Source organism: Mesoplodon mirus, assembly GCF_964341445.2.
Source record: "Mesoplodon mirus genome assembly, chromosome: 7".
Lineage (NCBI taxonomy): Eukaryota > Metazoa > Chordata > Mammalia > Artiodactyla > Ziphiidae > Mesoplodon > Mesoplodon mirus.
Window position 1 is genome coordinate 53467801 of NC_138983.1, and position 23093 is coordinate 53490893.

Below are 23093 nucleotides of genomic sequence, written 5' to 3' on the forward strand. Positions count from 1 at the left end.
GGGCGGATGGATGGAGAGACAGGTGGATGGACAGACAGGTGGATGGATGGACAAAGGATGGCTGGACAGATGGACATACAGGCGAATGGAGGGACAGGTGGATGGATGGACAGATGGATGGATGGACAAAGGATGGCTGGATAGATGGACATACAGGCGAATGGAGGGACAGGTGGATGTATAGATGGACAAAGGATGGCTAGACAGATGGACAGACAGATGGACAAGTGGGTGGACGGATAGAGGAAGGGAGTGACCAGATGAACTGCAAAAGATGCAGGCTGTGGGATTTTTGTGGAGGTTGAATCACACTCCAGAGTCAGCCCTGCCCATATGTGAACTGACACAGCTGTACACATGCCCCTTACATGGAATATGGGACACACTTTGTAACTCACAAAATCTCAAATTTCCTCTTCGGGAAATTTCATCAGGCATCTGAGACCAACAGAGGGTCCACTTGTGTGCCTCATGTACCCAAGTGTGCAAGCCTGTGTGTAGGTGGGGGTACTGTGTTACTGGGCACGGGGGCACAGATGGGTCCACGTGCCTGAGTGTTCAACCCTGTTCGCATGACCCTGTGTGCATGCTGTGCACGTGTGTGCGTTTCTGTGTGTGCACATAGGTGTTTATTCCGTGTTCACGTGGGAGGGGCGGAGGTGAGCCAAGCACATGCACACACACACACATGCGGGCTGAGGTGGGGAAGAGCTGGTCCAGGCACATACCTGTCTTTGAACCCCCGGATGACCTTCTGGAGGAGGATGACTCTGTCAGTGATGGCCTTGTCCCGTTCCACCTCCAGCAGCATGTCGTGGTGGTCCTGGAGGGCAGAGCTCCTGAGCGGCGCCCCTACCAACCTCTCCAGTCCCAGAGCTGAGGCAGCCCCAGGTGGGCCCCCTCTTCCTTCACTCAGAGCCCAGGCCTAGGGCTCAGTTGGGCCCCAAAGGCTCCCAACCCTGCTCTGGCCCCATGGGGCAGCCTCTCACAGCCACAAGTACAGACAGGTACTGTCGTGGTGGATGCCAGAGGCCTGGGAGGGACAAAGGGAGCAGGGGGGGAGCCTAATTTGACTGCATGGAGTCGGGGGCCCAACATGCACACACACTGGCTTCATCTTATGGCCATCTCTACCCAAGTCCCAGCTCTTCTAGGTGTCTCTGTCACATCAGCCCCTGGCCTGGGCCAGGCCACCATCATTTCTCTCCAGGATCTTAGAAACAGCCTCCTAACCAGTCTCCTGTCCTCTGTTGCTCCTCCTCTGGCCTTCCCTCAAGGACAGATCTCATAGAGATACCCCACTGGCTCCCGGGGTCAAGCCTGGTCTCCTCCCCTGGCACCCGGGTCCTCTACCATCAGGCCCTGCCCACTTCTCCAGCTCCCTCTCCTTCTCACCCCTGAGCCCCTAACCCTCACTCCAGTTGGACAAAACTCATGGTTCGTTCAATACACGAATCAAATATCTCCATGTGCCAGCCATGTGCTAGGTGCTGGGGTGAGGCTGCAATGAACCAGGCAGACCTGGGCCCTGCCCTGGGGAATCTCAGCCTGATGGGGGAGGAACATCCGTCAGATAATCACAGGACACATCACTTGGGGATAGGGCCCAGCACAGAGGGGCTGCTCAGCCAAGGCTTTCTGGACGAGTGAGTGAATGAATGAGAAGCAGATGTTTGGGGTCTGGAAACCACTACTGGTTTCTGAAGAGCCCAGAAAAGTGAGGATGTGGAGGATGGGGACAATGATGTCTCTGGCACTAGATGCCATCATGCTGCATGCCTTCCCTCCCTTACCCATGTGGGCTGGGCATCAGAACCACAGTCTGGAAGCCCTGCTCTCCACTCCAGGGCAGCGCCTGACCACGGGCACCTCACCTCTACGTGCTAAGCCTCTGAAACGGGCATAATAATTCTACCTCACGGGCTGCTGTGATGACTAAATGAGTGATGAAAAAAGCCCCCACTGGGGCCTGGCCCATGGAACGTGCTCTCCAGGTGGCAGCTGTGAGACACACAGGCAGGGAACAGTCAACACATTTTTCCGATGAGGGAAATGAAGGCTCAGAGAGATGAAGGCACTAGCCCAGGCCCCTCAGCCAGGGAGGAATTAGACCCCAGGACTCCCTCCAGTGCAGGGCTGGCTCCCCCGTTCCCTCTCCCCAGCTGTCCTGGGCTGCCTGGGCCCACCCTATGCAGAGGAAGGAGCCCTGCCCCATCACCCAGGACAGCCAGAAATCTAGAACAGCAGAAATGGAAATGGAGAAGCCAGTGCTCACGCTGTCCCTGCTCTAGCTGTCCCGTCTCCGCCAGCTCCAGCAAGCTCCCCCGGCCCAGCTTCCTGCTCCCAGCCCTGCCCCCTCCCTGACCGCCCAGCTCCTAAAGTCCTGCCCAAACTGTGGTGGGAGCCAGAGGGCCCCAGGTGTCTGCTCGGGGAGCACAGGAACAGGCCCAGGGACACCAGAGAGCAAGGTGAGTAGCACACAGCCGACCACAGCCTGGCATTAGCCCTGCCTGGCAGGAAAAAAGGGAATGGACCAAAGGTACACTCAAGAGCCCCCTACCACAAGCACATCCCGTTTTACAGATGGGAAAATGAGGCTCAGAAAGGGCCAGTGACCCGCCCAAATTCCCAGGACAGACAACTACAGGGTCAGGACTGAATCCAGGCCTCCCTGATGAGCCCACCTCCGCTGATGGCCTTCGGTTTCCTCACCCAGGGTCACTGCTCCAACCCCACCTCCAGGTCATAGATGCTCTCAAGTACCTAACTGCCCCTCCACTACCTGCTCCAACCAGCCACAGCTGCAGGGCAGGAGGATCACAAAGGCCCAGCACTGACCCCATTCGGTGCTGCAACTCCTCTATAGCACACCCCTAGGACCTGTTCCCACCGTTCTGGGAGTTCACAACCCTGCCAAGGCAGCCAGATTCAGAGGCCGTACTCACTTTCAGAAAAATCTTGGTTTTGCCAATCTGCCAGTCATCGTGGGTGCCCAGCACAGCCTCAGCCATGCGCTGACATGTCCCCCGAAGGTCATCCTGGGGGGTACATAAGAGAATGGGTGGCCCCACCAGTGGAAAGGCCACCTGGTGTCCCTCCCAAGGCTGGGAGGCAGGGCTCTTGCTCCAGCTCTGGCCCTAACTCTGTGTGGTCGCAGCCGGGCCCTGCCTTCTCAGACCCTCACTCTTCTCCTTAGCTCAGCCCGATGATTATAAAACCCTCACCTCCAGCTAACAGCCAGGGCCCGCTCACCACATGTGTTAAGTCCACACCAGCCAAGCATGGTGATGGAAGCTCTCAGATGCACTCCACTGCCTGACCCCAATTTTCCCAGCCATACCTGAGGTGGCCGAGGTGATGTCATGCCCAGCACACTGTTCCAATGAGAACACTGGGGCCTTTGCCCAGCCCAGAGCTGGGACCCTCCCTCCCGCCCGCCTATGCCCCCAGCTCTGTACCTGCTTGTAGGCCGGCTTCACGCCGGGCAGCAGCACTCGGTACCGCTCCACGAACTCCACGAAGCTGTAGCGGATGGGATAGCCGGCTCGGCGGATTCGGATGGTCTCCATCATCCCCGAGTACCGCAGCTGGCGCACACACAGGTGCCGGTCGAACAGCTGCCAGGCAAGGAGCCAAGGGCGTCAGCGCTGGAGGCTCCCGCTGGGAGGCCAGCCCTGCTCTGCATTTTCCTGGCCCCAGACAAAGGCCCCAAGAGGCCAAGGTCACACAGCAGATGAGGAGCAAAGGCGGGACCAGACACGCCTCTGCAGTCCAAACCCACGGGGCAGCACGGAATGAGGCCCTCATGTGGGGTGAGCTGAGTGCTTTGAGGGCACAGAGGACAGCTTAATTCCCCTTGGGACATCTCGAGGGGGCTTCGTGGAGGACCTTTGCTCTAACCCTGACAGGAGAGAGGGTGCTGGAGGGGCTAGCTCATGCAAAGGTGAGCAAGCTTGAAAGCACAGGACATGTTGGGGGATTTTACGGGGATTGAGGAGGCTAATCCATGCCAGGATTATGGTTGTGCAGGTGGTGGGTGCTTTGTACAACCCCAGGGGTCGCCCTTCATATTATAGCCATCTTAGATTGATAGTTTTTCAGACAGCTTTCTGGCTGCTGACAGCAAAGTACCTTCCTTAAGGAAGAGGTACATTTTTCTAATTGGCACAAAGTCATTTTTGTGATATCAGCAGGGTTGGTGGATGGGCTGTGAAGGACCTGAGAGGCCAGCCTAGGGAAGCAGAAGGTGATCGGGTCAGATTTGTGTTTGAGAACCATGTCTCTCACTGCAGTGGGGAGGAGGACCAGAGTGGGGCACAGGAGGCAGGAGGCCCAGGGAGGAGGTCCTGCAGCCAAGGGCCAGGCCACAGATGCTGAGGTCAGCCCAAAGAAGGCTCCAGAGGCATCTGAGAGCAAGAGAGATGGTGCCCAACTACAGGGCCCTGGCCTCGGTCCCCTGGACCTCCTGCCTTAGAGGGGAGCCCGCTGGAGCCCTCTGTGACTCTCACACCCCTGAAGACCTGGTCCTGATCCCCAGGGGGATTGGCCAGCCCACTCTGGGGAATGTTTCCAGGCAGGGGACAGGGGACAGAGTTAGCATGCGGAAGGCTGGCTGCCGCCACCTGTTTCCTCTCCCTACAGGCACTTTCCCTGGCCCAGTACTGGCCTCCCGCCTTCCGTCCCTCCCCAGACCCTCGGGCCCCAGCTTCCCCTGGGCCTCCCCTCCTATCTCTGGGAAGAGGCTTGTGGTAAACAACACCTCCCAGAGCTGGGGAAGGAGAGGGCTCCGAGGGAGGGGCGGTCCAGGCTCCTGGATCTGCAGCCTCAAGCCCCTCAACCTCCCTGAGCCTCTGGTCCCACGTCTCGAACATGGGGCCACAAACATCCCTCCCTCCTGGGCTGAGGAAGCTGAATGAGGCTGTGGAGAGACAATCCATTCTGCTCCAGACACACAGAAAGGGCTCAACAGTTGTTATTCAGAAAAGCCAAAAATGAAAATGTTCCCAACCAGTCAAAGGAATCCAGGAAGGGTTCTAGGAGGAGGTGGTCATTGGCTGGACCAAAGGAGAGAAGGCTTTCAAAGTCAGGGCCACAGCAAGAAACACACCTGCCATTTACTGAGTGCCTTCCTAGGCGCCAGGCAGTTTGCATGCATTATTGCATGGAATACCCCCAGGAGGTGGGTATGATCAGTCCCATTTCCATCTGTGAGGAAACTGAGGCACGAGAGAATGAAGTGACTTGTCTACGGTCACCCAGTGAGAAGGTGGTGGAGCTGGGATTTGAATCTGGCTTGAGCCCACTACTACAGAGTCCAGGCTCTTTCCAGGGCACCTGCTGCCTCCAGTAAATAGGAACTTTGCTCTTTAAGCCCCTCAGGGGCCCTGCCATTCCCCACAGAGGGCAAAGTCTCACATGGCCCAGCCCCTCCCACCCCCCAGGCTGGTCCCATCTGCCTCCCCCTCGCCCCCTCCCAGGCCAGGGCTGCTCACCATGGGCTTCTTGAACTCGTTGGGCTTGATGCAGCGCACGAAGAAGGGCTGGCAGGCACCCAGCGTGCGCATCAGCAGCTCCAGTGACCGCTTGAACTGACTGCTGAGTGTGGGCGAGCGCTTCCTGGTCTCGGCGCCCTGGGGGGATGGACCACAGCGATGGGAGGGGCTGACCCGTACCCCTCCAGCCCTCCGGAAGGGAAGCAGGAGGGGAGAGGTCAGCTGGTCAAGGGCCTGAGGGAGAGCCGCCCAAGGAAACAGGCTGGCCAGGCACATGGGTTTTCCTGTGACCTGCCTGGTCTGGGCTGGAGCTTGCATCCCAGACGCATCCCCTTCTGGGAAGCCTCCCTGATCCTGGGCCCAGGAGCAAGGCACACGCCCTGGTGTGCTGGATGACTCTGGGCAAGGCGCAGCGCCTCTCTGAGTCTCCATCCTCCCTTCCCAGTATAAATGAGTGGCCAGACTTGGTCGCCTCAGGACGGTGGGGTCATCTCTAGAGACGGGTTAGACAGACCTAAATTCAAACCCTGGCGCACCACCTCTGAGTCCCGTGATTTTAGGCAGGTCACTAAACAGCACTGAGCCTCAGTCTCCTAAATGGGAACAGTGCCGTCTATCTAGCTGACCAGGCTGTGAGAGTCTGTCTCAGTAAACCGCAACCCGTGAGGGCGGCGGTGCTACCTGCACCCTCTGCCCTCCCTGTGGGATTAGCAGGTCAGCAGCTGGGGGGCGGGGCAGACCCAGATAAGCCTCCTAAGAAGGCACACAGCTGGCCTCTGGCCGCAGTCCAGCACCAAGGCCCAAGGGCCCGTGCTCCACCAGCTGCTGGGTGAGCCGGCCAGCGACCCCCTGCACCTCCCTGCCCTGTTGGGGTCCCCCTCTCAGAAGACTATGAAATGAGTTGGGGTCCTGGGGGAGGACCTGAGCAACAAACAAACAGGAAGCACAACCTCTCAGGCCAAGAAAGTGGACATAGAAACAAGATTCAATTCTAAAGCATTTTGATGTTATTGTTTTCCTGGCAATTTCCTGGGTGAGGATTTTTTATTAGTGAATTTGATTATTATTGTAAGATTTTATATTTTAAATGAGTCATCATTTTATCTGATATCCTGTAGCACCAAAAACCAAGGATGCAGATGTCAATGTGTGAGATATGTGGGGGAAGGGAGAGGCATTTAACCCATTCTAAAGTTAGACCATTTGCCCCTGGAATGAAATAAAACTTGCCAAGAAACAGCAAATGCTTGCTATTCTGAAATTTGCCATGTTTTCTGTTTTAGTATTATCTGGAATATATTCTAGGCTTTTGCCAAGAGAAGCTGAGGAGTATTTGCACTGGGGTAGGGTGAATGTCAGGTCTGTAGCCCCCAAGTCTGCCCCAGAACCTGATCCTGCAGCAGCACTGGGTGACCCCCAATTGGGGGGGAAGCTGTCCAGGGTGGGCTGTACCCAGCCTGCATTAGAGGCCTTGCCAGGAGCACATGTGTGCACACACAACACACACACATAGACACACAGACACACACATAGACACACAGCACACACACACAAACGACACACACACACACAGGACACACCCTTCTTTGGTTTCGATCAGCACTCTGGAACTACTCCTTTCTGTCTGTCTTCCCTGCTGGGCTGTGAGCCCCGTGAGGACAGGCGGGTCTGCCTTGTTTACTGCTGTGCCCCAGGGCCCGGCACAGCAACAATCAACAACACTTTGCTGAACTGAAGTTGTGCTGAACTGGTTGCTAGCGTCCATGGGCTCCAAGAAATTGCCCAACTGCTCAAGCCACAGATCTAGGAACCATTCCCAACTCCTCCTCTCTCATATCCAATATGTCAGCAAATCTTATTGGCTCTACCTCCAAAATGGACCCAGAATCTGACCCCTTCTTACCACTTCCTCCACTGTCAGCCTGGTCCAAGCTGCCTGCATGGCTCTCTCGTTATTGCAATAGCCTCCAAACCGGTCTCCCTGTTTCTGTCGCCCACTTTCCACACCACCCTCCACTCCACTATCAAAACAGTGATAGTGAGTGAGTGAGTGAGGCTGTTAGAACACAAATCCAGTCATGCCTCCCCTCCCCCAGCCAGCTCAAAACTCAATGGCTCCCCAGTTCACTCAGCATGAATGCCAAGGTCCTTTGTAAGAACCCACATACCCCACAGGACCTGGTCCCAGTTACTTCCAGCCTCTCCACCACTTTATTACCTCTCTTCCAGCCACCCCTGCCTCCATGCTCTTCCCAGGGCAGGTTGGGGCTTAAAGAGCACCTTAGGGTTTTGCACTTGCTGTTCCCTCTCCCTGCGATGCTTTTCCTCCAGAATGCACGTGGCTGGCTTCTTCACTTCCTCACCAACCTCTCAGTAAGGCCTTTCCTGACCCCCTATTCAAAACTGCAAAGCCCCACCACCAGCAAGCACCCTTCCCTCCTTCATTTTTCCCCATCTCATAAGTCACCATCTGACATTATGTAATCCACTTATTTATTTGCTTATTAACTATTTCCTCCTTCTGCTAGAGCACAAGCTCCACAAGGATAGAGGTTTCTTTCTGTTTTGTTCACTACTGTGTCCCCAGCACATATGATGATGTCTGACATATAACAGGCATTCAGTAGGTATTTGTGATGGAAGGAAGGAATGAGTGAATGGGGTCTATGATCCCAGGATCTGCGCTCACTTCCCTGGCCACTTAGTTTCTGATTTGGTTTGATTTCATTGAGGGGAAAGGTCATCTTTTCCAACATTTGTTGTTTTCTGGGATAATCCACAGATAACTAGGGATGGGGTAAAGGCAGAAGTGAGAAGTCCAAAGGTGAGCGTTAAATGACGCCTCGGAGGGGATGTGAGGCGCAGGCACCCGAGCATGACGTGGTCGGGGCTGGGAAGTCACTGTCAGGAGGGGCCACCTGCATAAGGAGTGAACCAGCGTCCCGTGGACTCAGGGCACCTGGGTCATGTGCCTGGGGCTGGGGGTGGGGTGGTGTCCCGCCCTGGAAGAGCCACCCCCTCTGTTGCTCCCTCCAGCGGCAACGACTGGGGTGGGGCTGCCTGGGGTGCCCTGAGGAGGCAGACACAAGAGTCAAAAGGGTGGAAATTCAGGGGCTGGGGACCTGCGCAGGACACAGGTCAGATCACCGGAAGGATGTGGGCCCTCACTCTAAGGAGAGCGCTGCGGCTAGTACACAGTCATCCAGTAAACTGACTCAGCATCCACACTTCACCAAGCCCATTTCCTTGTTCCTTTAACAGAGCTATCATGTTTCCAACAGTTACAAAGCATATTTTCTTTCCTTGAGGCAAAGCTTGCAGATAGCACAGTACGATGAAAAGGAGCAGGGACAAGAAAGCCTCACTGTAGCCCTCACTTGTACGTGACCTTGGCCAAGTCCCTGCACCTCCCTGAGACAGACCTGGAACCAATCCCTGTGTGTTACCAGCTGTGTGGCTTCTAGCAAAGACCTTGGCCTCTCTGGGCCCCAGTTACTTAACCTGTAAGGTAGGGGCCATAGTAATTACTCACGGGGGTGCCTAAGTGGGCCAGAAGAGTAGATGTAATTGGTATCAAATCTGTCACTGCCATGTTCTCATTCTGTGCTCCAAATACACCCTCGGGAGCGGGCCACTTCTGGACACCTCACAGTCTCACACTTGGACCTCTCCACGGTTCCTCAGCAAGTGGGTTCTATTCCCAGAGTTCAGGGAAGGAGGTTTAGAACAGGAAACTTCATGGAGAGGTCCTCACATGCCTCCACGGGCTTGGCAAAGAGAAGTAGGAGGAAAAGATGGGTTCAGTGTCTTCCGGGACTGCCCAAGACCAGGACGAGTGGGTAGGCCTGGTAGGGGCTGGGCTGGCGTCTACAGAAGGACAGGAGAGACTGGGGGAGAGTCCAGAGCCACACCTGTCTCACCAACACTGCGACCGGCAGTTTGCGGGCTTCACGTTGGGGACTGCCGGTGCTGGAGCTCCAGGCGCCTGGGCCCCTCTCTGGTGGTGGCCCTATGTTCATCCCATCAACCAGCTGGGCCACAGTGTTGGCCTGGGGCCGACCGTGGGCAGAGGACAGAGGCCTCCTTCCAGACAACCTAGCTGCTCTTGATGTGCTGGGGGCCCTGCACTACCACTGTGGTTTTGTGATTTGTGCCAGAACTCTGCAAGGCACCAGGCAGCAGGGGGATGCCAGACATGCAGGAAGGAAGGGGGACACAGCGTTAAGAGCGAATGTGAGAGGATGTCAGCATTAGGCAGAGGGGAAACTGAGGGCTGAGGAGAGAAAAGGGAGGCGAAGGGACGGCAGAGCTATGCTGCTGCTAAGGGTACTCAGCATCTTTGGGGCCCAAAGCGCCTTGGGAGCCACGCACGACCTGCAGCTGGAGGTCAGGACACACCAGGGATGGTGTTCCAGGGCCTAAGGAGGTCAAGGGGCAGGGAGTGGCTTCTAGTCTCAGCTCCCCCGGATGCTGTGACTGGGAGTGAACCACACTCCATCTTTGAGCTTCAGTCCCCCATCTGCAAAATTCAGAAAATACCACCTGTCCCTCCTGATCCACAAGGTTAAACAGAGGATCTGACTGAGTCATGGACGTGGAAACCCTTAGTAAGGCCTGATGGAAGGAGCAGGCCTTGATGCCTCCAAGAGATTCCGTGGAGGCAGAGAACTTGGGAGAGAAGGGTTGGAGTCCCAGCCCTGTCCCGATACACTGGGCAGGTCTCACCTCTTTTTCTAGGGCTCAGTTTCCTCCTTTAAGAAACTGAGATGCCTGAAGTCCACACAACAACTCAGAAAACAAAAATCAAAGCACTCCACAAAGCACTCCACAAAAACGCACACTCCAAAACAATAAAGAAAAAAGGGCCCTTTCCCGAAGCCTCAGTGCCGCAGGGGCTGAGGACACAGCCCAGCCCCAAGGGCTGCTGAGGCCTCTCCCGCCATCCTCCGGCCCCAGGCTGGGGTCTTTTACCTTCGCAGAAGCTGCTGACTGGCGGAGAGTGCCCGATGAATAACCACAGAGAAACTACAACAGGAACCACAGTGCACGGCGAGATGGGGTGGGGGGCAAGGAGAACGTGGCGGGTCAGAAAACAGGGAGCAAAATCCACCAGGGAGAGAGGACAACCCTCAGGGCAGTGGTCTGGGCTTCTGGGAGGCTGGGGGCAACACAGGCAGCAGGACAGGCACTGAGGGGGCAGCGGCTCTGCCCTCCCTTTGAGCCTCCATGCACTCTCCAGGAAGCCATGGGACAGGAGGAAAATATGAAATAAAAAGGCATATAATCCTGCAGGAAACAAGTCCACCCATTGAGAAGGTGGTGGAGTTGGGATTTGAATCTGGCTTGAGCCCACTACTACAGAGTCCAGGCTGACACTCTAGGGACAAAGGAAACATCGAGGGTGGGAAATTCTCCACCCGCTCCCCCAATATGGGGTCCAGGGCTGGTGCAAATATGCCGTTTGTGCCCATTTCTCTGAACACCCACACCTGTCCGCGTCCTCAAGGCTGGACGTCCCCTCTTTGCCCGTGCTCCCTATTGGCTGCTGGAGGTTGGGGCGGGGGAGGGGACACCCCATGGAAAACCAAGTCCTGATTAAGCTCTGCTCTGCAGCATCTCATGTGATCCTTCTCTAGGCCTTGCACCCAACCCACTCCCCCTCATTAGTACAAGAGGACCCGATAGGAGGATCTTGTAGGCCCTCCAGCCCCTCCCGGAACCACAGCAAAGCACCGCCCCTGCTCTATGGCCAGAGGAGCTCAGCTGAAGCCACTAGACAAGGGGGCACCTAGATACCGGCCTGGCTTCTGGGGGCCCTTCCTGCCCAATGAAAACCACACCCCGACATTACCATGGCGACGTCAGTCTGGAAGATCTGCTTGATGAACTTGTTCCTGGAGGAGTGGACCAGCTGGATGATGTCTCCATGCAGGGTGTCCCGGTTCTTCTCCAGGAAGCCTGGGCAGCGGCAAACAGCAGTCACACCTCGCCAGCTCCGGCAGCCTCCCCCCAAGACTCACCCCTTCCCCGAAGCCACAATGCCTGGTCCAGGAAGACCCTCAAAATCCACCTAGTTCAACCACATCCACTTTACAGTTGGGGACTCTGGGGCCTGTAGAGGACGGTAGCTTGCCCAAGGTCACAGAGAAAGTGAGGGGCAGAGCCAGCACTGGAACTCGTCTCCCCAGCCTCACAGCCCACCTCTTCCCGGCCTGGCCAAAGAGGAGGGCAGGAAGTCTCAGGCCCCGGGAGGGAGTGGGGCACCTTGCCAACTCAACCACCGCAACACCTGAAATGCCAGCTTCAGTCTTTTGGACGAAGGTGAGATAGGCTGGGACCTGGGACCCTCTACCGGAGTGCTCGCACCTGGACAAACGTCTCCTCCAGCAACAAAATACAAAGAAACTTAGGGACTAAAAATAACTACACGCATGTGCGGTGCCAGCAACTGTGAACAATAAGATACAAAAAGGCCACAAACCGACTGCCATTCCCGAGCTGCTGAGAGAAAAAGCAGGGAACTGCCCATGACCCCTGCACACAGCACCACCAAGAGGGTGAGCTGACCACGTAAGCCCCCCCTCCAGCCCGACCCACCAATCCACCACCGCCCTCACCTCATTAAAGGGACCAGCCTGCCCCCGCCCTCACCTCATTTAAGGAATCAGCCCGCCCCCGCTCAGGGAGTGAGCAAAGGCACCTGTTTCTTGTTCTCACTCCCTCGTGCTAGAGCAGCACGAACCCCTGTAAAGCTTGCCTGAATTTCTCGTCTGGCTTCTTACCAATTTCTATTGATTAAAGAGTCCAAGGACCCAAGTTCAGTGACAAAGGTGTCAAAAGCCCTTGTTAAGTGGGTGCGCTGGGAGAGAATACAAGTTCATCTGGTACCAGCTAACAGTAAAGGAATGCATTTAAAATACCTTGTGTTTGGATAGTGCCTTCACAGGTGGAATGCTCACAACTCCCCCTGTATATGCAGGACAGGTGGAGATTATCTTCCCCACACTCACAAGGAAAGAAATTGATGTTCAATTTCTTAGCTTCTTGGTGTTCAAGGAGCTAAGCAAATTGTCTAACGGCACACAGCAAGCCACGGGCAGAGTTAAGACCTGAGTGCAGGAGCCCTGGCACCAGCCCAGGGAGGCTCCCCTGCACCACAGAGACTCCAAAGAAAGCTACCATTACCAGGGACTGAGGACTTAGGAACTGGTTAATGGGGGGCCTTGCTAGCGTGGGGATGAAGATGAGGAGCCCAAGGGCCGGGGATGCCTGAGGAGGAGGAGGAACCCTGCAGAGAAGCAGCACTGTTTCCCCCAAGACTCAGGCTGCCCTGCCTGGCAGATGGCACAGAGACCCAGTGCGGAGCTGCCCACCTGGCATCTGGGGAGGGGTGAGCTGCAGGTGGCACTCAGTACTGGAAGGGGGGCTCTGAAGTTGGGATGGAATTGTAGGGTCCTAATTAAAGCTCTATGACAGACTCGCTATGGGACCCTAGGGAGGTCCCCTTCTGGGCCACAGCTTCCTTATCTGTTGAATGAGCATGATGCACCCATAAGCTCTAGCTTCTTTTTGGATCACCTAGCACCACACATGTCATAAATAAAATTTACTGAATTGAAACAGTGCTCTGTAAACAGAAAACACTGATACAATTGTTTAAAGTAGCTCAAAACTGAATTAGTGACCTTAGGCAAGTCATTTCCCTCTCAGGGCCTCAGTTTCCAAATCCATAAAAGTAGATGAGCCGTATGTTCCCTCCAGATCTAATAATATTCTATAATTTTATAACTGAGTAGAGTTTGCTCAATTTTCATTTTCATCTCCTCAGCAACATCATGAAGCCTAGTACATAACAGATGCTCAGTGAACGTTGGCTGGACTGAACTGAAAAAAAAACCCTCTCTTACTCCAAACAACAGATCTATTTGTTTGTCCAACACTCCTTCAAACTTAACATTGGCTTTCTTCTTTCTAACAGGTGGGGCGGATTTAATGAGGGCTGAGCAGCCTTCTGATTCCATAATTGCCGCATGGCTTGCTCTACTGCCTTCTGGACCAACTCAACAAGGAAGTATGAAAGCAGTGGCTCTTTGCTTGTTCGTTTGGAATTTCACTGGCTTTGGCTGTGGGTGGGACCCTTTGGGACTGAAGGCGGGAAGGCAGACACATCCCACAGCTGATGCCCACTCAAGGCCAGCCCTTTGCACCAGGGTGTGAGGACTGTGGTTGGCAAGGGCAGTCTGCCCGCTTTTGACAGACCCTGTAGGAATTCCAAGTGGGGAAAACTTGACTGTTTTCTGACCTTCTTCCTCACTTCTAGCTTTAAAATGAGCCCAATTGTATCTCCCAGGAGAAAAGAAGATACATCTCCTTCAAAGACCACACTTGGTCGTGTTGCTCAAAGAGTTTTGGTGAGTAACTGGGCTAGTTCTAGGCCTGGCTTTGCAGCCAATAGGCTGTGTGATCTAAAAAAACGTGAACTTCCCCTTCTGAGACTCAGTTTCCCCACATGTGCAAAAGAGCATTGAGCCCACCCAAAGAATTGAAAGCAGGGACTCAAAAAGATAGGTATACATCCATGTTCATGGCAGCACTATCCACAACAGCCAAAAGGTGGAAACAACCCAAATGTCCACCAACAGATGAATGGATAAATAAAATGTGGTGTATACACACACACACACACACACACACACACACACACACACACATAATGGAATATTATTCAGTCATAAAAAGGAAGAAAATTCTGACACATGCTGCAACATGGATGAACCTTGAGGGCATTATGCTAAGTGAAATAAGCCAGACACAAAAGGTCAGATATTGTATGTTTCCACTTATATGACGTACTTAGAATAGTCAGATACATAGAGACAGAAAGTAGAACAGAGGTTATCAGGGACTAGCGGGTGGGGGGAGGATGGAGGGTTATTGTTTAGTGGGTACAGAGCTTCTATTTGGGGTGATGCATAGGCTCTGGAGAGTGGTGATGGTTGTACAATATTGTGAATATACTTAATGCCACTGAACTGTAGACTTAAAAATAGTTAAAATGGTAAATTTTATATTACATATATTTTACCATAATTTTTTTTAAATCCGTAAAAAAGAAGCACTGAGACTAATGCTTCCTAACATCCCTTCCCTCCTTGTATTCCAGGACCCTGGTCTCTGTCCTGGGCTGGAGAAGGGGAAGGAAGGGAGGGGACACAAGCAAAGGGAGACAGCCAGCCCCAGAGGGCCCACCTGTACCTTGAGTCTCATAGTAAACAACGCCTGCAAAGTGGTTGATCCCGAACTGGGTCTCGTGGTTGTTCTTGGGGGGAATGTAGTTCGAGTTGAGCTTGTGCTGGGAGTTCAGTTTATGCAACATGGTGGTGTCTGTGCCCTGTGGGAACCAAGCAGCAGCTGTCAAGCCCACCCTCTCCTCCCCGTCGTCCCACTCTCTCCACCAGGCCCTACTGCCTTTCCTGCCCCCTGTCTTTTCACCCCCTCTTCTGTTTTTCCCAACAGCTTCCCTCCCTTTATTTATTCCCCACACAGGAGCTCTCTGGGCCTCCATTTCCCCATCTGTTAAGTGGGTGAATTGGAATTACACAACCTTGAAAGTACATTCCAGCTTCGAAAATCTATTTCCCATGATTAAAATCATGAGAGCAGCCCCTCCCCCACTCCAAGACATATTCTGTGTCTGGAGCACCTATGCTGCACCAGCTGCATGCTTAGATCTTCATAGTTTGGTCCAGGCCCCACTGGACCGTAGGTAATTCCCAAACGTCAGACGAGCGCACTTGAACTGGCCCCAAAGCTGCTCTGAGAGGCGCGTATCATTAGTCCCATTCCACAGATGAGGAAAGCGGAGGCTCAGAGTGTGGAAGGGATGTGTCTGCCCCGCTCCGCTGCAGGCCCACCTTGGGGAACTTGCTCTCCTCATCGATGAGGGAAATGATGTTCATGGGCTTGTTAGCGATCATGTCCAGGGCGTCCTGGTTGTCTGTGAACTCGATGTGCAGCCAGTCGATGCTCTCCAGGTCATACTCCTCCTGTTCCAGCTTGAACACGTGCCGCACGAAGAACTGCTGAAGGTGCTCATTGGCGAAGTTGATGCACAGCTGCTCGAAGCTGCAGGGAGGGGTGCAGGGCACAGGTGGCAGCGGGAGGCAGGGGGATGTTCAGGCCCTGCCTTGCCGCTCAGGGGCCGGCCCCAGCTTGGTGTGCAGTGTGCCCCTGGGACTTCCAATCTCCGAGGTGAACCAGCATTGCAAGTCCAACCCCCTCCATTACCGAAGAGGACACGGAGGCCCAGAGAGGGTACAGCACTTGCCCAAGGTCACTCAGTGAGTCGGAAGGAGAGTTAAGGCTGGAGCCCTCTTCCCTGCATGACCAGGCCCTGGGAGAGGGCAGGTGGATGGGCACCACGCCCCTGGCAGAGCACCTGGGAGAGGAAGAGCCAAGGCGCTGGGGAGGGGCCTCAAAGAGGGATCCAAAGCGTCAGCAGACATGGGAGGGGGGCTCGCGAGATTTGGCAAGAAGGGCCTTGACAGTGACATCTCTGAGCCAACAACTCAGTGCTCTCCCAGGTGACAGACACTTCATGTGTTCAGTGTGGGCGTTTTGGTGGTGTGGAGGGCTTTGAGACATCTGAACATTACAGGAATTGAAGTGACTTGCCTGGGGTCACACAGCTAAAAAGTGGGGCAGGGCTGGCTGCCTCCAGCTCCAGTGTCCACCTGGGCCTGCTCCATCCATCTGCCCCTCACACAGCCCCCAAGTGGGACACCAGCTATGGCCAACACCCCATCTCAAGCTTGGCTCAGGCCCGGCCTCACCTGCTTTGAGGCACCTTGGAGCTTGGACACTGGACTGATGGGCAGCGGGGACCAGAGTGTCTGTGATAGTGTAAGAGCCTTCGCTCCACCACCCCAGCTGGCCTCAGCTGACCCAGGGCCTGGAGGGGACAGGGCCCCAGAGGGTGTCTGGAGTCAAATTTTCCAACAGCCTGGCAGAGTGTGCTTGGAGCCAGCTAAATGTAGTTTAAAGGGAGAAATTTGACACTTAAGTCCATGCTGTAGAAGAAAATTCCCACAGGACACAGCCCATGTGGTACCTGTTCACAGCAAAGTTCTCGAAGCCAAAGATGTCCAGGAGGCCAATGGACCGTCGAGAGTTCTTCACTTCCTGGGAGGGAGGCTTGTAAATTGCTGCGTTGATCTTGTCCACAATCCACACAAAGAGCCGCCCGTAGATCCCCTGAGGGGAGAGGCAGCCACGTAAGCCACAGGGTGCAGCCACAGCCTCCCAGGAGGACCGGCCAGGCTCCTGGGCCTCAGTGGCCTCACTCCAGCCCCTTCCTGCTGCACGAAACCCCCAAGCTTTTATCCCAGCTGCTCCCTCTCCCTGGAGCACCCTCTCCTGCCAGAACAATTCCTGCCTGTCTTTCAAAGCTCTGTGGAGATGTCAGCTCCACCAAGGAACTTCTCCTGACCTCACACAGTTTGGGCTCCCATCTCTCCAACCACCTCTGTCTCCCCTTCAGCTCTGATTATCACGAGGGTCCCAGAGCCCAGCACAGGGCCTGGCACAGCGGAGGGCTCAATGGATGACAAAATGGCAGGACTGGGGGGCCTCTCCACCCGACCCAGCCCCTCTTCGGCGGTCTTCGTTGGAGAGATCAGAGAGGGTAACCCCTGGGCTGGGAATAGCACAGCAGACGGAGTGACCAAAGATTATGATTCAGCATGAAGCAGGCCAGGTGTGGAGGGCCTCAGGGCACCAGAGCTGTTGGGGCCGCTGAAGAGCACAACTCCCAGCCCCTTGTGGGATAGACGAATGAAGGCTCCGGGGAAGGCAGACTCTTGCCCAGGCCCCAGAGAGAGCCAGTGGCTGGAGCCGGACCCAAGGGCAGACCGGGGTCAAGGCCCAGATGTCCTTCCAGCTCTGTGGACTCCTTGGCCCCCGTCCATGAACAGCCCCACCTCCCGTGGGGCGGGGAGAGCTGGCAGCCACTCCACCTTGACGAAGGCGTCTCTCACGTCCAGCGCCTGCTCCCTGCTGAGCGGGGTGGACACCGTCTCCCCGCGGGTGATGAGGGTGCGGCTGGTCAGGCAGTTCATCAGGTCTGGGGGGTTCACCTAGTGGGGCAACATCCAGGCACCCACTCAGCCGCCCGCCAGCCTGCCCCTCCCTCCATCACACCTAGAGCCCCTCCCATTTTCCACCAGGCCTGACTCAGACTCTGCCCTCCTCGGCCACATCCTCCCCAGTCATCAAACCCACCCAAGGGCCGCTGAGAAGGAACTGCTCTCTCCTCAACAGCCCCCTCCCATCGCCCCAGCATGTCCCCTGGCCCTCCGGCACTGGCTTTGACTCTGGCTTTATTTATACCAGTTTTCCAACTCGAGGCAGAGCCTAGTGAATCTTTACTACAAGACTGACTGACCCTCTCAGGGCCCCCCATGCTCCACACCCTCCCCAGGGGCAGCCGCGCTAGGTCTCCACTCCTCCTCTGGGCCCAACACAGATCCTGCACCCAACTGGTTCTAGATGTCGAACTTCTAGAACTCTCCAAGCAGAGGGCCCCAGCTCCCTGAGCCTGAAGTCAAAACTGCTCCTCTGGGAGAAAGAGAAGCAGCCGAGGGGACAGAAAGCTCTCACTGACCTCGAGCAGAGACGCGGCTGTGGCCAGGGACGGGGAGAAGAGGACCTCGCAGGCATCCAGGTTTTCAAACGTACGGTCTGTCAGCAGCGCCAGGGCACAGCGTCAGGCAAGAGGGGGTGGGCATGGGGGCAAAGGGACAGTCTAGCGGGACAGGGCGGCTCTTGTCTCAAGTCTCGGGGGACTGCCCTGCCCACAGAGGGCAGCAGCACCATGACTAAATGTTTTTCTGGGTTAATATCAGTTTGACAAATGTTGTCACCGTGAGCCACGGGCACCAGGAGGGTAGGGAGCACGTATGCCCAGCATCTGGCTCCATGCCTGACATCCAAGTAGCAGACACTGGCAGTCATGGCCCCCTCTCCCATGACCCCCACTCCAGACCCCCAGAGCAATCGGGGGCTCCTGAGACAGGCTTGGAGAACTTGTCTAGCTCTGTGCCTGATACCACCTGCCCTTCGCCAAATGCGCCCTGCTCTCTCAGGCCTCAGGACCTTTGCACAGGCTCTTCCTCCTGCCTGTGCATGCTTTCTCCATGTCTCTTAGTCTTCCAAGACTCACTAGACTGTGAGCTCCTTAGAGCTGGGATCATTCATTCATACTGAGCAAACATTCCCAGAGCTCTTACTCTGTCCTGGGACCATGCTGGACACCAGGGCAAGAGCAGAGCGGACGTGGTGCCTCTCTCAGAGGACCACCTCCCAGCCTGGCACATTGCTGGAGTGTCAGATGAGTGAACGTGTTCCCTTTTCTAGGCTGCCTTCTTTTCTGAAGATGGCTGTTCGGTCACTCACCCTCATACTTCAGGTTGCCCAGGTGCAGAATGGCAGCCAGGAGCTTTGAGATCTCCCAGTTCTCCGTATCAGTGAACATGAGCACCTTCATGGCCGAGCGGATGTTGGCATACTCCTGGCTGTCCTCGCGGCCCTCACAGGTTGTGCAGTTACCCTGGTGGGAGTGGGTGGGAGAGTGGGGTGCAGAAGGGTGTCAGGGAGGCCACAGGTACCCACAGAGAGGCAGTGCCTGGGCTGAAGGGCCCTCTCTGCCTGGCCAGGCCAGCCTGGGTTTCTGAGCACTGACTTCACCTATGACTCCTCCAGGAAGTCTAGAAAGCTCCTGGCTGGTCTTCTCACGAATACATTTCCCACATCTGGGGAGCATGGATGCCCCTTCTTCCCATGAGTGAGAGGAGCCGGGTCACTGATGCCAGGCCTGCCCCCGTCACCCTGCCTGGCAGTCACAGCACCCAGGCCTTACCTTACCCCTCTCCCGCCATGGACATCCACCCTCAGGAACCTGAACCCCTCACAAGGTACAGCCTGGGGTAGAAGGTGGGAGGTGGTAACTACAGACAGTCAAGGGCATCACCTGGGGTCTGCCCCATTGTGTGTGCCTATGAGACCCGTGTGTGCACGTGTGTGTGTGTGTATCCAAGTGTGCCAGCCAGCTAACAGAAGTGTCCAGAAAGGCCTGCCACACCTACAATACACAGACACACACACACACACACACACACACACACACCCCTTGGTTGCCCTCAGGTGCCATAGCCCACACTTGTGTCCATGTGGCTGGCCCACCTCAGGTCCAGACAACCAGGCATGGGCTCCCCCCAGGGTTAGGGAAGCTGGTGGCCCCAATCCAGCCTGCTGTGTGCATGGCCCACCACTGGCGCTGAGTGGCAGCCATGGCCTCAGGCCCACTTTTCCCTTATGGCCAGACAGCAACAAGAGGCTGGCACCAGGGCTCTGCAACCAGCAAGCCCCTGAGGCTGAAGCCACAGCAGGCTGTACCCTACAATCCTTGGGGCCCTGGCAGAGGTCCCAGTCTCCACGTCCTCAAAGAATAACGTATCACCTTACATGTGCGCAGACAGGGCCAGGTGTGTGTACACGTGGGCATGTGTATGTCTATGCGTCCCTGGGTCTGGGACATCTACACATTTAGGAATGTGTGTGTCTGTGGTGATAATTCATCTAGATGTGTGTACCAGCAGGTGTGTGCCCACGTGGGGAACAGGCCTTATGGTGGGCTGGGGCCAGTCAGAGGATGGAAGAAAGCCCACAAAGAAGTTCCTACCCACCAGGCCTGGAGCTGGGGAGGGGCTGGGACGGTGTCCCCCCTCCCCAGGTGCCCCACCTGGGCCTCACCATGGCCAAGTAGTTATAGTCCGTGGCCTGGCCCAGGCCCAGCTTCCTCTTCTGTTCCTCACTCATGCCCTCCAGCATGCAGTAGAACACGTGGTAATTCCTTTCATCGGGGGCCTAAAAATGGGAGCACAAGGTGTTGGGGGATGGGAGGGCAGGAGAAGGCCATCCGGAACCAGACAATCAAGCGGACTGTAAACAGTTTACTATGTTAACAAGTGCCTTTCATGAAAAAGTCCCCATGGGTGGGTTTCCGCTGGGATTTCAGGCACTGAGGCAAGCGCTTGAGCAGCAACACAGGGACAACCAAGGCTATGCAGATGGTGTGCACCCCACACCCCCGAGGCTGGGGCTCCTGCGCAGGTACAGCTCCGCCCAGGGGCTCAGGCCCACCTGGCGACAGACACGTGACTTCTCCAGCAGGTACTGCTCGATCCTGGCACCCTCGATGGCGCCCCGCTTGTTGAAGTGGATGTCAATGTACTTCCCGAAGCGGCTTGAGTTGTCGTTGCGAATGGTCTTGGCATTCCCAAATGCTGCAGGGTGGGCAGACGTTCATGGGTCAGGGTCAGTGTCAATCGCCCCCAGACCCCCAGCCCCGCCCTGAGAGCCCGGCCCTACCTTCCAGGATGGGGGTGGCTTCCAGCACCTGCTGCTCGATCCACGAGTGCTGCCCACTGATGGCCGCCAGGAACTGCAGGATCAGCTTTGTGCTCTCCGTCTTCCCTGCCCCAGACTCCCCACTGCAGAGGAGCCCCAGGCAGAGGCAAGACCTGTTACTGCCCTAAACCGCAGCCCCCCTCCAACCAGCTCCCTATCTGTAAAATGGGCTGACACTAAGGACCTCCCAGGCCTGGGGAAGGCGAAAGCAGTTCAGTGCCCTGCCACAGCTAAAGGTTACTTTCTTTCCCCTTATTCAGACACACACACTCCTCCATCCATGCTGCCACACAGCATGGCACGAACTAGATGCTTGCAATGCGTTATTGTTTTACCCTCTGCCCAAGAGAGAACAGGAGCCTGAGGTTGCAACTGACGGTAATTTTTTTTTTTTTTTTTTTGCGGTACGCGGGCCTCTCACTGTTGTGGCCTCTCCTGTTGCAGAGCACAGGCTCCGGACGCGCAGGCTCAGCGGCCATGGCTCACGGGCCCAGCCGCTCCGCGGCATGTGGGATCTTCCCGGACTGGGGCACGAACCCGTGTCCCCTGCATCAGCAGGCGGACTCTCAACCACTGCGCCACCAGGGAAGCCCAACTGACTGTAATTTAACAGGAGCCAGCAGTAAACAAGGTTGGCCTCAAAAGTTAACATGAGCTTTGGTAGCATTAACAGAGGTATAAGGCCTGGGAAAGGGGAGGTGATTCTCTATATTATGAGGCATTAGCAGAGCACAGAGCAGGAGTTCTAGGGGCCAAGCCTGGAGCTCCATGCCGGTCCTGGGCCGCCCACCTGATGATGCAGCACTGGTCACGGCTGTTGCGCTTCATGTTGAAGTAGCAATTGTCAGCAATGGCAAAGATATGTGGGGGCATCTCCCCAATCTTCTTGTTGGTGTACTGGCGGATGTGTTCTGGCGAGTAGATAGAGAGCAGCTGGTAGGGGTTCACAGCCACCAGGATGGAGCCCGTGTAGGTCTGTGGGCAACAAGGAACAGGGAGCTCACCCCTTCCCATGTGGGAGGCTCTGACTCTAGAAAGCGCTCAGGCTCTGCCCTGCTCCGTCCCTCTGGAAGGGACAGCACTGGCTTTGGAGTCACATGGATCTGGGGTCAGAATCTTACCTCCCTATGAACTGGGGGTGGGGCCTTCAGATTAGCACTGGGTCGGGCTCACAGTAGGTGCTCAGAGACATTTGATGAAAGGAGGGAGGAAGTGGGGAGGGAAGGAAGGCGGGTCTCAAAGCCTCAATTTCCTTATCTTTATCCGTAAAATGGGCATAACATAACTGTTTATGAAAGGAGATGGTGGACTTTAAAATTTATAGCACACGGTAGGTAATTCTCAAATGCTGGCTCCCACCTTCGCCTCCAAACCCTGCATCCCAAACTTTCAGAGTAAAATTCACAAACTGGACCTTTCCAGAGTGGAGGAGTTGGGTTGGTGAGGGGGGAGTGGAATGAAGCCATAAAGAGCTAAAGGGGTTGGGTGGGCCCCAGTCTCTGCAGCACTGCCCCTGTGCTCTGGGGGACAGACTGCCTCCAGCCATCCCGGGCAGCGGGGACACACAGGCCAGACACACCTCAGAGAGCCTTCTGGGGGCTTCCTCTCCTCGGGCTCCTCTGTTAGGGCACCTATGTGCAAAATTTCCTGCTGTGGGCCCGGGCCCTGCCACACAGGGGACAACAAGGCCTGGCCCTCCTGCTGCCAGGATACAGGGAGGCCCTCAGGGGTTACTTCTCTTTCCCTCCCCACCTCTCCCCACTCCAACTCAAAAAGGTCAGGCCCAGCTTATAAATGGTGATGGATCTATTGACATCTGGGCCCGGAGGGGTTGAAGAAAGATGTGACTGTGCAGGGGAGGTGACAGCCCTGCCCATGCCCTCCCACCCAGGGCCCAGTGCATCATACCAGAGCCCCAGTTGCGCCCTAGCAGCCTCAGCCCAAGGTGGCCGTGCAGGGAAGGCGCTGCTGCCAGCACCGCATGCCAGGGCAAGTGCCCACCCCGGGGGCAGGTGTGGCCATGCAAAGCTGCCCTGGGCTGAGCACCCCAGACCCAGGCTTCTCTCCTGCCAGACATTGCCCTTTTGGGCCCCAGTGGACTCTCCTCTCCCTCTGGTTCTTCCTACCAGCTAGACT

The 23093-nt window shown here is 55.8% G+C and overlaps 1 protein-coding gene across 4 annotated transcripts in view; it reads right to left on the bottom strand.

The window, feature by feature from the left end:
• MYO7A (myosin VIIA) overlaps positions 1 to 23093 on the bottom strand; it is a gene marked incomplete at its 5' end in the record, with an annotated part of 88381 nt that overhangs the window by 55191 nt on the left and 10097 nt on the right. For 3 of the 4 annotated variants that reach the window (XM_082627857.1, XM_082627856.1, XM_082627855.1), the window contains 15 exons: positions 729 to 823; positions 2946 to 3038; positions 3459 to 3617; positions 5493 to 5630; positions 11344 to 11450; positions 14748 to 14883; positions 15407 to 15617; positions 16603 to 16745; positions 17507 to 17626; positions 18154 to 18230; positions 18945 to 19098; positions 20301 to 20414; positions 20691 to 20833; positions 20919 to 21040; positions 21748 to 21932. In XM_082627857.1, the coding sequence (XP_082483983.1) occupies positions 729 to 823; positions 2946 to 3038; positions 3459 to 3617; positions 5493 to 5630; positions 11344 to 11450; positions 14748 to 14883; positions 15407 to 15617; positions 16603 to 16745; positions 17507 to 17626; positions 18154 to 18230; positions 18945 to 19098; positions 20301 to 20414; positions 20691 to 20833; positions 20919 to 21040; positions 21748 to 21932 (1997 nt within the window). Of the gene's footprint in view, positions 1 to 728; positions 824 to 2945; positions 3039 to 3458; positions 3618 to 5492; positions 5631 to 11343; positions 11451 to 14747; positions 14884 to 15406; positions 15618 to 16602; positions 16746 to 17506; positions 17627 to 18153; positions 18231 to 18944; positions 19099 to 20300; positions 20415 to 20690; positions 20834 to 20918; positions 21041 to 21747; positions 21951 to 23093 lie in introns of all 4 variants that reach the window. The other variant, XM_082627854.1, reaches the window with a different exon arrangement.